Genomic DNA, 17,406 nt, shown 5'->3' with positions numbered 1-17,406 from the left:
CGCGATTCAGAGGCATATTTGGAGGCATAGCCCCACATTTTAAAACGTTTCTTTTATTTGTTTTTTGTTTTTTATTTTAAAATGCGTTCTGCAGAGAAGATAGACTGTCAGTCACGGTTTGGAATGAAAGGTAGAAAACATGAAAGAGTAAAACGGCGAATATCGCTATAGGCCTATATCTATATAATTTTTTTTTTTTTTTTCTGGAGACGTGACGTTAGTCAAGGCGGCAACCCCGTGTTGTTAAGGCGGCCGCCTTAACAGGAAAGCGCTGTGGGAAACCCTGCTGTATGAAAAAGTGTAAATAAACATTAAGTTGACGTAGTTTTTTATTTACCAGCTGTTCGTCCTGCACCTTGCAGCTGCAGCTGTGTGGCTTTCATGATGGATTAAGTGTTTAATTCATGGATGTTTAAAGTTTAGCTTCTTATTTGTCTGACATGATAGTTTACTTTCCATTAATGAAATATGATGCTCCGCTGTCAGTACGCTTCTCCAGGTTGTGATTTGTCAAATGTTGCTAACCCCGCACCTTTCACATGGATGCTGGACAGTGAAACCCTGGGTTGACTTACCGAGTTGATAACCAGCGTCGTAGGACCGCTTAGCGGGATATTGTTTGTTAGGGTTAGTTAAGCCAGACAACTCAAACATATCCAGGGTCTGTTGAACTGGCTTCGTTGTACAGGCCTCTGGAGGAACTGGATAAATATCAATGAGACAAACAACAGCAAGGAAACGACAATAAAACACTACCATGACAAATCGAATAATAAATATATCTCTATCAACACTAGAAACCTTTGCATATACAGAACATAAAACACAGGATGTAGAAAATGATATTGATCTGGGAAAACAACAATACCAACAACAGCTGCAATTATTACACAGAAGATCAAATTCAATACAACTTGTCAATCAGAATATAGCATATCAACTATCCACTTTAATAGCAGCAACCTACATGCCAAGTTCCACAACAGCAAAGAATATCTAAGACAGTTTAAGAACCCAGTTAACATCATGGCAATATCAGAGACCTGGACCAGCACTGAGAATTGTGCATACTTTGTGATTGATGGCTATGAACTGAATTACACAAACAGAAGGAGGAGGTGTTCACACATATTCACAAACATTATGGAAAACCATAGAGTAAGTGGGCTATTATAAAGGGACATCAGTGATCATTTTACCTGTTTTTATTGTCTGTCACTGCAGATATAAGAGACCTAAGAACACCAGCCATTTCAAATACTAAAGAAAACATAAATGCATTTAAGAATGACTGAATCATAATTGGAAAGTAGTATATGAAAGAAGTGATATTCACAAAGCATGTAACACATTTTTAAACATTTGAAAATCACTTTATGACAAAAACTGTCCTGTCAATGCAGAGATAGACAAAGACAAACCAACAGTCAGATCACTAAAGGTCTAAAAAGTGCCTGCAAAAAAGAAAAACACACTATATAGACAGTCAATATGGATTCCAGACAGACAGATCAACATCTACGGCACTAATGGAACTAATTGAGGAAATTGCTGTAAAGACAATAAAAAACATGCAGTGGGAATATTTATAGACACCATAAATCACAGCATTTTAACCACAAACTAGAAAGGTATGGCCTCAAAGGGTTGGGGTGGATTTGAACATAACTTGTGGCGTACCACAAGGGTCTGTGTTAGGTCCAAAGCTCTTCATACATCAAGAAACATCAACGATATATGCAGAGTATCAGATATACTGACATTTATTTTATTTGCCGATGATACTAGTATTTTTTCTCCCGGGTACAAATTTAAATAGCTTCTGAATTGTAAGGTATGCTTGGGTGCTTTGAGAGGCGCCTCTAAATACAATGAATTCTTATTATTAAAGAAGAACTCTGAGCATGTGCATAACAATGGTTGGGTTGTTTTTTATGGAATGGTTTGGAGCAGGAGAGTGGAGAGTTAAAAGAAAGCATGAACATAAATTAGTTTAAAAGAATATACAACAACACTTTTTGGAAAGATATGGGAATGACCATAGGTGATCCAAGATGAGAAATAATTGTAAATGTAAATACAATAGCAGTTATTCATAACCGCAGAAACCGCAGTGTCTGTTATTGAGTATAAACAACCTCTGAAATGTCCAAATTGACCAATCAGAATCGAGATTTCAACTAAGCCGTGTATTAAACTGTGACAAGCACTTCCTGTTTACTGACTGACTCTCTCTGTGCCTCCTCACAGGCAGCCGTTCATCGCTGGCATATACTTGCTTATGTCTGTGGACACAGTTATCCTTCCAGGAAGAAAAGGTATTTTTTCTAAAAAGTAAATGTGAATTTAAGTCCAGGCATGCAGCCAGTGGTGGATTTTGTCATATTTAGCTTTGGGAAACGCTGAAACTTGGAGGCAACAAAGACTGTGTCCAGTGTGTCTCTACCGGTTGGCCTTATTGTTCCACAAAGGAATCCAAAAGCATTTATGAAGGCTTCCTTCCTTACAGCCTGCTACCATTCTGACAACCCCAAGATGGCACTAACAAACACATACAGATTATTCAAATACATGTCTCCAAAAAGAAATAAGGGCAAGCCTACAGCCCGACTCCTCTTGCCATTTCTCTAATATGAATGTTACTGTATTGTCTTTCTTTCCTTTGTTATTCTGTCTATGCTTCCTTCCTTCCTTCTTTCTTTCTTTCCTTCCTTCCTTCCTTCCTTCCTTCCTTCCTTCCTTCCTTCTTTACTTCTTTTCTTTTTTCATTGCTTCGTTCCTCTCCACCCCCGAATACAGTATATAGTATTTGTCATATGTAAATATTGGAAATTTCTTATAATAGTCTTAAAATCGTTTTTTAAATAGCTTCCTTGTATTTTGTTCAAGCACCCATACTACTACTACTACTACATAGTAACTTTTTGAAGTTTTCGACTTCTAGTGGTCCAGTAAGTAATAACAATCTGCTGTCTCAGGCTGATCGTAATCATGTGACCTTTGAGGACCGTCTGGAAAATCCCAAATTGTAAGATAGTTTGGCTATTATAATGCTTTTATTCTAGTGATAAGTGTATATTTACTTTCAGAATCTACGTCCAGTGAATGTGTAGAATATATAGTTTGATAGGTACTACGATGATTATTTCAGGTCTCGCCAGGAAAATGTGTATATATGTATTGTGTAATGTGGTATGCACGCAGACCCTGAAATGTAAGATTGTCTCGTCATTCCTCCTATTGATTTGTTTTGGCCAGCGTCCATGCAAAATTTGTCAACATTTGTCTCAAGGTGTGAAAACAGTATTTCTATTCTAGGCGTATAAATAGTACCTAAGGTTGTTGTTTGGGACGCAGCTCCTGCTGCCCCGGGAACACGGAGAACTTTACACTCGGATGCAGGTATTGTCCTTGCAAGTACTGTAGATTGATTTTATAGTGATATCTGCAGAACTCAACAACTAAAAAACTAAAGCTCAGCGCTATATCTCCATCACACATGGTGCCGCTTGTAACTTTTTCAGGCGATTTGTAATCTATTCCATAATATATATATTTTTTTAGAGATTTCAAGAAGCGTATGAACAAACAATAGACGTCTTTTATGAACATATAACCACGATGGAAGTAAATTGAGATAAAGACTATAATACTATAATAATTATAATTATGCATCCCATGAAGCATTGTGTGAAGCCTGTTGACGAGTCAGAGGCTGTTGTTTGGGCTGCATAAAAGTGCTGATCACGGACATGCGTAGGGGAATAAAATGTCTCACAGACTTTGGTGAGTTGGAAATCAGCCGGTTTTATACAATAAGGACAATAATAACTGCAGTGAAAATAGATAAAACATATAGATAGAGCATTATATTATGACCACCTGCCTTTATATTGTGTAGGTCCCCCTTTTCCGGCCAAAACAGCCCTGACCCATCGAGGCTTGTAAGTAGAGAGGTGGGGCCTCCTTGGATCGGACTTGTTTATCCAGCACATCCCGCAGATGCTCGATGGATTGAGATCTGGGGAATTGCGAGGCCAAGTTAACACCTTTAACTTGTTGTCGTGCTCCTCAAAACATTCATGAAGCATCTTTGCAGTGTAGCAAGGGAGCGTTATCCTGCTGAGAGACGCCACTGCCATTAGGGAACACCGTATCTATGAAGGAGTGTACTGGGTCAGAACAAACTTTAGTTTTTTAGTTGTTGAGTACTGCAGATTTCACTTCAAATCAATCGGCAGTAAGGACAATACATACTTCCAGGTGTAAAGTTCTCTGTGTTTCCAGGACAGCAGGAGCTGTGTCCCTAGCAACCACCTTAGATACACTGAGAACGGAAATACTGTTTTCACTCCTTGAGAGTTAAAAATAACTTTACATAGGGGCAAAGACGTAGCAATCTCACAAATTCAGGGGCTGCACGCACAGAAACCTCAATAGTTAAAATGAAAATGTAGTATATATACACATTTTCCTGGCGAGACCTGAAATAATATATATCAAACTATAGATCCTACACATCCACTGGAAGTATATTCTGAAAGTAAAATATACACTTTTCGATAGAAATGTAATTATGATTCCTACTTCGCTTACTTCATTCCCTACCTACTATCCTCCCTTTGTTTTTTTTCTGTGCTTCCTTCCGCCTCTTTATTTACTTTCCCTTCCATTTTATACTTCTCCATTCCTTTCTTCCTCCTCCATCCATCCATCCATCCATCCATCCTATCTCCCTTCCTTTTTTCTTTTTGTTGTGTCTTTCTTAATTTTCTCCTTTCATTAACTTTTCCTTCCTTCCTTTCAATTTCCTTCTTCCTTTATTTTCTTTTTTTCCTTATTTGAACTTTCTTTCTTCCAGCCCTCCTTAATCCCTCCTTATCTTCCTTCCTCCTTTATTCCTTGCTTTTATTTATTCCACCTTGTATCCCTTGTTTTCTTCCATCCGTTTTCCTCTTTTGCTTGTTACTGTCTTCTCTCATTTCTCACGTTCTTTCCTTCTTTTTAACCGCCTTTACTTTCTTCCATTGTTCCTTCTGTCATCAGTTTGTTCTTTCCTATTAACTTCATTTCTTCCTTCTGCTTTTTTACGTCCTTACTTCCTTCTATCTTTTCTTCCTCCTTACCTCCTTTACCACGTTACCATGTCCTCCTTTTCTTTCTAGCATAGAGAAAATAAAGGAAAGAAGGAAGGCATTTAGGGCAGGCTCCTGGTTAGGTGTTTTGTTTGTGCCGAGTCAGCATTAAACAGTGAACTTGGAGTATAAACCTGACACCTGGTCCGTCATAATAATCAACAGCTGTACTGATAAAAGCAAGCAAACCCCAAAGAACAGTCCATAGATTTGGTAATCCTGTCAAATCTGAATACTTATTGTTGAAGCTTCTATTAAAAGACAACTGCTGCTGTAAGGGCTAATGCACGGAGTGCTGTCTGACTCACTGAGCCAGAACAAAAGCAAGAGTCCGTAACTCCATTTCATTTGTGTGTTGCATTTCGGTGTGGTTATTCACCCCATTTCTTTGACAGGGAGGTACAGCCCTCCATTACACAAAGATGTGTATGGCACCATTGACTGTGTGACTTTTTCATCCAATCAAACGCTTTGTCTGAGTCCTACTGCATATAACTAACAACATGATCTCATCAGCACGTCAGTCCACATGATCCACATTCAGACATTTGATCAATATGTTACCTTTCTTTCAGTTGCGGACAGTATCTCGGCTCCGAACCGTAGTTGGGATGCTCACTGGCCTTTGAATATCTGACCTTGGCTTGTTGTCAGGCCGGTAACCAGCCGCCCAGGCTATTTTTACCTTAACAAAAAGAGGAGAAGGCGTTTGGGTGCCGTTGGAACATCTGCCGCTTTATTTCACTCAGAACGTGATAACATGTCAAGAAGGTTCATAAAGAGCTATACTGGACACTTTTCCCCTCTCTACAGTACACATGTGCGCCTCACCGCGGTCGTCGCCATTACACAGCCAGACAATTCTCTTTCCCACAACCTGCACACATCACACACATACCTCACGGCTTCCGTTACTAAAAGGGGACAGGCCAAGCCTGTAAACAAATAGATGACCAAAACGAATGATCACAACCACAACATTTCTTCAATCCCGGGTGAAATTAGTTTTTGTGACAGTTGAGACATAACGAAGACTGAAACTTATGATGAAGACTCGGGCTCATGATGAAGACTCGGGCTCATGGTGAAGACTCGGGCTCATGGTGAAGACTCGGGCTCATGGTGAAGACTCAGGCTCATGATGAAGACTCAGGCTCATGATGAAGATTCAGGCTCATGTCGGAAACAAGATGAAGACTAATGACGTTAGGCTTAGTGTTGGATGGATGCAAAACAGCAGCAATTCCCGAGCAAATAAAACAAAGTAAATCTGTAAAATAAATCTACACATGTTTGGTGAGGGTGCAGCTTGAGAAGTTAATAATAGAAAAAGAAAGCAAGATCAAATAAGAATGTAAACATCTAGCAAAAGTGACAGACAGGCTGAACAGGGCTTGACATCCTTTCATTTTCCTTTGGTAGAAACAAATGCAGACATGGCCTGTGACTACACTTCATATCCAATTTACCCGTTTGCCTTCAGGACCCACACACACCACCTCGGTGAGTCCTTCCAGACTCTTCAGAAATCCATTTCAAAGTAACTTGAATCAATATCCGTAATAACCTGGATGATGTGTTACAGGTAAAGTGGTAAGTGGCTACAGGATAAGAGGCGGGAAGTGGAGCCTGATTGGGCGACAGTCCCCCCAGCTGCCACAGGTATGGTATCACACTCTGTTACATCAGAAGATATTAATCTGTAGTAGCCAGATAGTTAAGCAGAATTACATCTCTAAAGCCACAGCTACCACTTCGTCTTGTTTTTCCCATTTTGAGTCATTTAATCAAACTAAATGAAATACATTATCAGGTTACACATTTTTTATGAGAATATTTCAATATCGTATCGTAATATATCATATAATTTATCAACAAGTATTTAAAGATTGCCAACATATACGTTGTATATGCTGTGCATATGACAAATAAAACTTTGAAACCTTGAAACCTGAAACCACTGTGCAGTTTATCCTGTTTTAGTATTCACCGTCATTGTATACAACATATGATGCTAAAATTTCCAATCCTCTGTCCTAGAGGATCAGGTATTTCAATAATACATTATTCCTCCTATTGACTCTTGAACTCAAGAAGGTGTGATGTATTGATATTCAGGACTATATCAATTATAACCTTCCTTTTATTAGTGGGATTTATAAACCTCTGGCATGACAAAAGCAGTCGTCCAAGTTTTCCAAGGAGTTAATAATTGTGCTGTTAAATTATTTTAAAATATTTTTGATATATCAGAATTCAACAAGGAATATATTTATCAGGGTTCAGAGAGCTGTTTTTTCATTGCTCATCAGTGATGTGTTTTCCCTGCAGGCTTTTTATCCTGCTAACAAGGATGTCAGTGTGAAGTATGGGGACACCATCGCAGGCAGATGTGTGTTTACTGGGGAGGGCAGAACCTCCAAAACCTATATTGGGTGAGTTTGATTTATAACCTAATGCAGCTAATCCTTACCCGTGTTTATTATATTACATTAAACCTTTGAATCTACTTTTCTGATGTGTGCAGGGGTACCTCTGCTGATGAAATGTGCAACTTCTACATAATGTACTACATGGACAGCAGACATGCGGTCCCCTACATGAGCTGCATGGAGCCGGGCTCCAAAGAGCTGTTCAAGCATATTCCAGAGGAAGCCAACATGCCCATCGCCGTCAGTCCAGCTGATATGAACTCAATGATGCATATGAGGCACTCAACAGGTACAACTATATATCAAATATTGTTTATATTGCATAATGTTAACCCACTCTCGAATTTCCCCACAGGGATTAATAAAGGTACAAAGGTACTTATCTTATATACTATTTTAACATTTGTTTAATGAATTGTTCAAAAGTTACACTCTACAAGGCTTGATGTGGACAATGCTCGTGTTACATAATTATTTTCGTGCGAGCGTGGAAACATGAGCAATCTGACCAAACAGTTGGCTAAAAGGCATCATATTCAGACGGAGAAATGCACAGCTTTCTGCCATAAATCGAAGCTCTGTGGCCCCAATTACGTGTAAGGTGAGAGAAGTACTAAAGTCTGATTTAAGGGTTGATTATAACAGGAGGAGCACTGCCGGAGCCCTACAAAATGAGCTCCAGCAGGCCACTGGTGTGAATGTCTCTGACCAAACAATGAAAAACAGACTTCATGAGGGTGACCTGAGTTGTGTGTTGGGTCATGAGGGTCTGGGGAGGCATATCCATATTTCAGGCATGCATACAAGCACGTGGGGGCAATACACAGTGCTGAGTTCCATTTTGAGTTGCTGAAAATGGAATTTCAGTAAAGGGGACCAGCCTGCCGCATAATCTTTTCACCTGGATTTTCGGGGTGTCTTTGAATTCAACCCACTGTAGGTTGATCATTTTGATTTCCATCGAATGATGTGGCGTCCTTTTCGTCCCTCACACATTACCCATCTGATTTGTTTTCAAAGTGTTCCTTTCATTTTATAGAGACTCAATATCAAGTCTGTTATTTGTAATTTCTTCGCCCCTCGGTCTTCGCTTGAACCGGAAGTTGTTTTGGTGCGCCATCTTAAGGAGTGTTCCATGGCGCTTATTTTTGTCCGGAGGAGCGATGAGCGATAATCGAGGAACCATCGTTAAGTTTAATCCTCAGCCACTCGCCCCGCCCCCTTACTGTGTATCCCTCACTGATCTGATGCTTCCTAATATGAGAGCAGTTTAACAGTGGAGTGAAGACACGTTAAAATGAAGGGAATCACTGCTCAGTTTTATACTGTTTGTCTATTTATCATTGTATCATCTAGTTACAAATTTCAACAAAGTGGACAAAAATAACTTTATTCATTTATTGGAAACATTTTATCATGATCTCCAATGCATTTTTATTATTAACACAATAAAATGAATAGAGACAGATTTAATGTCTATCAACAGGAACAGCTTTTTCGTTTTACATGTATATTTATTGTCATTTCCATTCAGTCCCGGCATAGACATGATTAATCAGAATCAGAATCCCTTTATTCGCCCACAGAGGGGAAATTTAAATTTGCTACAGCAGCAACAGAGCCAAAGACACACACAAAAAAACACACTATTTACAAAATACACATCCTGAAGGAGATAAAGCAGCCAGGTTGCCCAGTTATTGATAATGACATATTTATGTTTATGTATTGCACATAAATTGTTATTGCACAACTAGTCAGTTTTTTTTGTTGTTGTTGTATGTATGAGGGGTCTACCAGGGGCCCTGCTGGTTGTAAAGTCTGACCGCTGCAGGAAGGAAGGACCTGCGCTATCTCTCCGTGAGACACCACGGGTTCAGCAGCCTGTCACTGAAGGAGCTGCACAGTGCGGACAGGGTGTCCTGGAGGGGTGGGACACATTATCCAGCAGGGAAGACAGCTTGGCTGCCATTCTCCATTCTCCCACCACCTCCACAGTGTCCAGAGGACTCCCCAGGACAGAGCTGGCCTTCTTTATTAGTCTGTTCATTTGCTTCCTGTCAGCAGCTGTGATGCTGCTGCCCCAGCATACCACACCATAGAAGATGGCTGATGACACCACAGAGTCATAGAAGGTCTGAAGGAGTGCCCCTGCATCCCAAAGACCTCAGTCCCCTCAGCAGAAACATTCTGCTCTGTCCCTTCTTGTAGAAAAATTGTTCAAGTCGTTGGCCCATTGATGGTCCCCCCGGACCTGGGTGTCTGGCTCTTTGATTTTCCACCTCAGCTCTCGCTGTGGGGCTGGCGAGCCTGTGTTAATTATTCTGGCTATTAACCAGGCCTGCTAATTGACCTTTCTGACGCTATTGAGTCAATGCAATTTACCGCCAGGCTCGGATCCACCTTGATCGGCAAGATCTTACCTCTGATAACCCTGAATGAACCAGGTTCTATTAACTGCTGTTTCAAAGCGGACGACTCACTAAATCCGTTTAAGCGATCCCGTACGTACTTGCCTCAGATGGTCAAGTTCAAGCTGAGCTGGAAGTTCCAGTACTTTGCCACTAAGTCCGGGCTCCTGTTTACGACTTGCTGCGAGTGAAGACAGCTGTGTCTCCCCTGCTAAACAATGGCTTCTATAGTCATATATGCACACATAGTCAGCTCTCCAAACTGTTAGCCTCTTATATATGGGCATAGAACAACATAAAATAAAATCGGTTTCAATGTGGGTTATACATGATTATATTTGATTATAGTAACTTTCGTTTTAAGTATTATCTTAATATGGGACCCCCAACATCGCTTAGTCATCCTTAGCTCCTTTCTTTACCCGATCTAAAGGCCGTCTTTTTGTCCTTCAGGAGAGCCTTTATCTCAGGGGTAATCCAGGGTTTGTTGTTTGGAAAACACCGTACAGTCCTGGTGGGTACGACGTTTTCCTCACAGAAGTTGATATAGTCCGTTATGCAGTCAGTCAGGCTGTTGATGTCCTCCCCGTGAGAGTCAGTGAACACACCCCAAGCAGGAGTGTTGAAACAGTCTTTAAGGGCATCTTCAGACGCCTCAGACCACTTCTTCACGCTGCGTGTGGGCACCGACTGTCTGTAGACCAGAGGTTGATACACAGGCAGGAGGTGGACCAGGTTGTGGCCAGATCTGCCCAGGGGAGGAAGGAGTGATGAGCTGTACCCCTCCTTGGTGTTGGCGAACAGTAAGTCCAGTGTTTTATTGTCTCTGGTGGTGCAGGTGACATATTGTTTGAATGTGGGCAGAGCTTTTGAGAGAGAGGCATGATTGAAGTCCCCAGAGATCAGGATTAGCGCAGGTGGGTTCTGTGTTTGCAGTCTGCTTACATTAGAGCACGTACAGTAGAGCACGTCACATACATGACGTCATCACATTACGTGATTTTGCACCATTTAAAAGCCCTGCCTCCAGCATTTTCTCAACAATGTTCATGTAAAAGCCCAACTAAAGGCAAGATTTGCAATAAATAACTTAATAATAACTAACCCTTTTTTGGACGTACCTTGGTTAAAAAGCACATGTTTGTTCAAATGTTTATATCAGTAAATGTGCAATAACAGAGGCATCAGGTGTGGGGGGGGGGTGGGGGGGGGTGTTTGTGTGTGTGAAAAAAATAAAACAGGGACAGAGATGGAACCACGTTCTAACACAAAGGGACACAAGGTCATCAATGTCTCTTCACATTTGGCCTATTTTTAAAAACAAATGATTAGAAAAATGTTGAGCAGTAATCCACATGAGAAGTCACTGATCAATACATGATTTTCCAGGACTGTTAAGAAAACTATACATGCACACTTCTTGTAGTAGTGATTAGAGGACAGGTCTTGTGTTTTGAACAAAATTATCAAGTCAAAGTTATTTACCCCATTTAATTAAATAATTAATTTAGAATGAAAACTATAAAAAAAGACAACGTGGATCATTTAAATACTTATTTAAAGAATGTGGAGACAAGCTCACCGGTTGTAATACCATACAGACACCCAGTATTTAGGTGTGTGTGTGTGTGTGTGTGTGTGTGTGTGTGTGTGTGTGTGTGTGTGTGTGTGTGTGTGTGTGTGTGTGTGTGTGTGTGTGTGTGTGTGTGTGTGTGTGTGTGTGTGTGTGTGTGTGTGTGTGTGTGTGTGTGTGTGTGTGTGTGTGTGTGGTGTGTGTACGAAAACATTTGGGACAGTGGTGAGAATGTGAGGCACCTGTTATGAAAAACTAGTTGTTGCTTGGACTGTGACTTTCTAAGTATGCAAAAACTTCAATATTTAAACTTTACTTCAACTTTAACTTCAAAGTCAGCTTTATTGTCAATCAGCGATAGGCCTTCTGATATGGAAATGTGCGTACATCATTCTTTGGTATAATGTCATTGGTACATTGCCAACGTAACAAATGTATAAAAGGGTAAGCCCTGTGGACAAAAAAAACCTCATCGATATGACACAAACCAAAGTATCATTTGCTATCCATTTCCACACCACTTATGCTCACCCTTGGCTTTATTCCAGTTACCCATGTCATTGTCAAAATATGCATGTATTGGAATGATTGGATCAGAAGAAGAAATGAAGAGTTTGCTAACTTTTCTCAGGTGTGTTTCTAACCTCCTGCACACTGACTCATAACAGAGTGCATTTTCCTTCTCTGGAGGTTATCTGCCCGAGAAGGCCCCAGCAAGGGCCGACTATTACCAATGATGTGGGACACTAGGGCAAAACTAAGGCAACATGCTTACCGACATCCCAATATCCTCTTGGTGTGCCAGGTCCTTAGCTCTTCTCTAGTCCAATGGAATCCTCCCATATCTCTAAGCTCAAGACAATTTCTGCTAGGTCTCTACAAAGTACTTCTACCCTTAGGCTGTGCCCTTTGCTAGACTTTGCCTATAGCCTACATTACCTTTGTTCTTTATTTCCACTCCTTTCCTTCCTATTCTTCTGTCTGTCTGTGCAGGTGACCTCTATTCTCTTTTGTCAAAGCTGCTAGGCCAGAGCAAGGAGGTTGTTAACAGTCATAGGTATAACCCCAGCCAGATGGAGGGATCCCAGCCTGACTCTGTGGCTCAATTTGATAACTTATTGCAAAAGAAAGAACTGGGCCTTCCCAGTGGCAGACTAACCTTCCACTCCAGGGAGGATCCTGTTTTGGTGAGGGACAGAGTCCACAAATTCCATCAGCTTGAGGCCATGGCCAAGCCACAGAGAAGCAAGCTTCTAGCTGAAGGTGGGTTCTGGATGTTATTTAATAGTTGTCACTGATGCTGAGAACATACCCATTTATTTCTGTGGTTGGTTCAGTATCCTTAAAGCCTAACACATAAAGTGCAGCCTTCATAAATAGTACATTATTTGTTTGGCAGTTTACGATGCTAAACTACCAACCTTTTTTTCTCAAAGAAAGGTTTTGTCATGGCTGGAAAGACATGATTACCGGTGCATATCAATAAATTAGAATATCTTGGAAAGGTTAGTTCATTTCAGAAGTTCACTTAAGAAAATGTAAACTCAGAGACCTGAGACCATGTCAGCATTATCATTTTCCCTTGTTTTATTATTTATAGACATGTCTTTGATTTAAATGATTTAATTTATTTTTTAAAAGATTTTTTTGGGCAACCAGTGCCTTTATTATAGTGCAGTTGAGAAATGGGCAAACAGAGGGGATCACACGCAGCAAAAGGACTCAGGCCGGATTCGAACCTGGGTTCATCACATGGGGATCAAACCCCAACATATGGCCGCTAACTCTACCCACTGAGCTGTACGTCGGCCAAGTTAAATTATTATTGTTATTATTATTCATTTTTTATTGTATTCTATAAACTACTGACATCTTTCTCTGTTTTGGAATTCAACAGACACTGGAATGGCTGCCATAAATGTAGAGATAAAGATTTAAGAAAAATCTGGAGTGGTCTCTTAATTTGTTTCCGGAGCTGTAGATCCATTACACACAAAGTTAACCATTACCAGCATTTATTTGTTTTAATCTTGATGATTGCAGCTCACAGCTAATGAAAACCCAAAATTCAATATCTCACCAAATTGTATCATTACATAAGGTCAATACAGAAACTGATTTGTTATTATAGAAATGTCAGCCTTTTGAGAAGTACACTGCCCGTCCCAAAGTTGCACACTAAGTTTGCCTGTACTAAGCTTCTGCAATGTCACAACATTTATTTCTGTCAAGAGTTGGATACATTTTCCGCCAATATCTTGTATTGTTGATGGGAGAGTTGAACCGCTGCGCAAAGTGTTCTCCAGCACATCCCAAAGACTCTCATTGGGGCTGATGTCTGGACTCTGCGGTGGCGATCCATGTGTGAAAGGATGTCTTGGGCTCCCTAAACAACATATTCAAAGTGTGAGCCCGATGAATCCTGGCATTGTCATCTTGGAATATACGGGCATATAGCGTACGCATGGGTCAGAGAGTCCGTAGAGGACCCATGCCATCAGGGAAGAAAAACGTAATTTATAAACATGGCGTATGCTCAAAAGATGGCGTATGTTAATTTCTAAGCAATCTTTGCGATTTATTACAAACAAACTCAATGGAAAATGTGCGGTCCTCTACGGACTTTCTGACCCATGCTTACGCTCAAAAACGGGAGGGATGAGAAACTGTGACACTGTTGGCAGAAGGAAGAATGGAGAGAAACATGTGAAATAATACCATAAATCGAAATATTACCTCATGTATCATATATGAAGAATTAATTTACAAAAATGTATAAAATCTTAAAATGATTAAACAAACGCCTGTTTGAGTGCACACAAAACATAAGTTGGAGAAATAAATAAATACAGATATGTTATTGAAAACCACCCCTGGATTATGTTCTCTTAATGTTATGAAATGTATCATGAATGATGCGTTTAACAGAAAGACATGTAACATTTAAACTGACACCTATTTGGTTGTACAGATACCAGTGAATGGAATACAGTAATTATGTTTGAAAATATGTTTAAATTTTTAAGCATTTTAGAATGTTTGTTTTTGAACGGTCCTTTACAAATAAAGTTAATTATTATCATGCCGTACGCCCAAACTTGATGGGTTGCTCCTAAAACACAAGAGGTATGGAAACTCAATTGCTAAATTGAACAGCTGACATCACACAATACATTTGTTTTCTTTCCTTTAACCGGTTGATGGAGTTGCTGCTGGGTGGTTGAGGTACAGTGTGCAGTGGAGACGCTGCGCACATCTGATTGACAGCCTGAACACAAAGCGCCAAATAAATAGCTAACTGTTTGTACATGTGCAAACCTAGCTAGATTGCACTCGTTTTAATATCATTTCTAAAAAAGGAAGAACATTTTGTTACATCTGAAGGCCAGACGCAAAGATGTAACCCCGTTGCACAGTTCTCAACCCGATTTTAGTAGTTTCAACAATAGTTCTTTTTTTGCCTGATGCAGGCCAATAATTTAACCCTTTTAAAAATGGTTAACATCCTTTCGACGACCACAGGATATGTCTTCCAACATGGTTGTTTAAGGAATGAAAATCTACTCAGCACATCAACCATGATTAAACAACTTGTTGTATGCTTGTACGCTTCTGACGTACGTGGTTCAGCAGTGACTTGACACGAGGAATGTGACCGCTGTAGCCCATGTCCTGGATACAATAATGCACTTCATGCTTCCTTCTTCTGTCCAGATTTATGGAGATGCTGATTTCATTTTTCTCGCAGGACCAATACCTGGGATAATACCCATGGAATGACTATGCATTATTGGCCAGCCAACTCGCCTGTCCTGAACCCCGTAGAGAATCTTTGGGTTCAGGTAATTTTTCAAGATTAGAGAGACGAAACCCAACAATGCAGAGGTCGCTATCAAAGCAGCCTTCCATCACATCTCAGCAGTGCCAAAGGCTGATAGTCTGCATGCCCTGCCACAGTGATCAAGTTATTCATGGTAAAGGAGGCCCAACCAAGTACTGAGTGCAAACACATGAACATACTTTTCAGAAGCCAGACATTTCTATATTAAATATCTGTTTATGTATTGGTCTTATGTGATATTCTAATTGTCTGAAATACTGAATTCTGGGTATTCATTAGCTGTAAGCCGCAATCATCATGATTAAAACATAATCGCTGGACATAATTAACTTTGTGTGTACTGGATCTATATAATGTATGAGTTTCTCCTTTTAAATTTAAGTACTGAAATGAACTAACTTTTCCACAATATTCAAACCTACACTCATCTACACTTAATAAACAGCAACATACTGTAAAAGTTGTACGTTATCTTTAGCAAGAAAGTTGACTCAGAAAGTGATATTTAACTCCTTCAGGCAATGTCAGATGTTTTTAGACTTCAAACTTTTGTTAACCTTTATTAACACCACCATAGCTGGAACTCCTGAAAATGACGCGGGGCAGTGAGTGGTTGTTCATCACTGAGCCCTACATAAATCAGCTGTTACGGAGCAGAACCCTGCAGTCCATGGGGCATGGTCTCCTGTCCTGTCAACTATTAATCTGTTCATTGTCTGACACAATGTGTATGCGTGGTATCAGTGAGAAAAGGATACTAACAAAGAGGACCCACTAAAGGCAAAGTCTCGACCCAGACTTTAGTACAGCTAACTTCCTCAGGCTGAGAGTCATCAACAACTCCACCACACTTTTTAACACGTTTCTAATGCTCTTTTATAGTTTATAGCTAAAGTGCATTAACAAGGCAGAAATATTTATTCAGGTGAATGTTAACATATTGAACTGCCACAAGTTTTGCCTGCCTATCGTTTCCGGAGCCTTATTCTTAGTGTACTGTATAAGGACCCTCACTTCCTGATATCACTGTATCGCACCTGGATGTGAATATACAGCTGATGAAACAACCCAGAAATGTGTTCGCCCTCACACCTCATGCTTTTTAGGAAGAAGTTTTATCACAGCTACTTTAAAAGACTGTTGTACATAGTACTTGGTCGGTGAAAATATGCATTGTGTCTTGCTTTGTTCTGAGTTTTTTTTTTCCTATGTCTAAAAAAGAGATTTCTGGAGGTGTAATCAAAAATCTTTGGAAATCATCATTGGAATATGCCTTTATTAATTTTGGAAATTGAAGTGTGTGTGTGTGTGTGTGTGTGTGTGTGTGTGTGTGTGTGTGTGTGTGTGTGTGTGTGTGTGTGTGTGTGTGTGTGTGTGTGTGTGTGTGTGTGTGTGTGTGTGTGTGTGTGTGTGTGTGTGTGTGTGTGTAGACTACCACTTGGAGCAGGTGGAAGGCTGGCCCCTGAGTTCTCTGCAGTTGGGCCAGGTGTCAGGACTGGCCCTTGACTCAGATTCTAACCTGGTGATTTTCCACAGAGGGGACCATCATTGGGGGGCTGAGTAAGTCACTTTCACTTTTGGATATACATATTTTTCTGTTGCTACATTCGGAAGTTAGGGTCAGAATTTGCTGTAAACAACATGAAAACATGGATCCATCCTGCTTTGTATCAACAGTTCCGGCTGGTGGTGCTGGTGTAAGGGTGTGGGGGATATTTTGTTGGCATACTTTGTACAGTTGGTACCAATTGAGTTTTGTTTAAAAGCCACAGTCGGCCTGAGTGGTGTTGCTGACCATGTCCATCCCTTTATGACCACAGTGTACCCATCATTAGGGTTGGGTATCGGTTGGGTTTTATCCGATACCGGTGCCTACTCGGTATTTTTTAAACGGTTCCGGTGCCGAAACGGTTCTCGAACCGGTACTTAAAAAAACGAAAACGCACACACGTTGTCAAAAAACAATACCCTTTTATTTCCAGGGCCAAATTGAACACAGTATTAACTTAAATCT

At 40.3% G+C, this 17,406-nt stretch overlaps 1 protein-coding gene across 4 annotated transcripts in view; it reads left to right on the top strand.

The window, feature by feature from the left end:
* pam (peptidylglycine alpha-amidating monooxygenase) overlaps positions 1 to 17,406 on the top strand; it is a 49,359-nt gene that overhangs the window by 17,312 nt on the left and 14,641 nt on the right. For 3 of the 4 annotated variants that reach the window (XM_063889485.1, XM_063889483.1, XM_063889482.1), the window contains 7 exons: positions 2,251 to 2,318; positions 6,558 to 6,638; positions 6,721 to 6,797; positions 7,467 to 7,570; positions 7,663 to 7,856; positions 12,545 to 12,814; positions 16,823 to 16,952. In XM_063889485.1, the coding sequence (XP_063745555.1) occupies positions 2,251 to 2,318; positions 6,558 to 6,638; positions 6,721 to 6,797; positions 7,467 to 7,570; positions 7,663 to 7,856; positions 12,545 to 12,814; positions 16,823 to 16,952 (924 nt within the window). The remainder of the gene's footprint in view (positions 1 to 2,250; positions 2,319 to 6,557; positions 6,639 to 6,720; positions 6,798 to 7,466; positions 7,571 to 7,662; positions 7,857 to 12,544; positions 12,815 to 16,822; positions 16,953 to 17,406) is intronic. The other variant, XM_063889486.1, reaches the window with a different exon arrangement.

The sequence above is a fragment of the Eleginops maclovinus genome, chromosome 8, assembly GCF_036324505.1.
Source record: "Eleginops maclovinus isolate JMC-PN-2008 ecotype Puerto Natales chromosome 8, JC_Emac_rtc_rv5, whole genome shotgun sequence".
NCBI classification, from domain to species: Eukaryota; Metazoa; Chordata; class Actinopteri; order Perciformes; family Eleginopidae; genus Eleginops; species Eleginops maclovinus.
The sequence above is the reverse complement of the archived record's forward strand: the minus strand, read 5'-3'. Positions and strand labels throughout refer to the sequence as shown.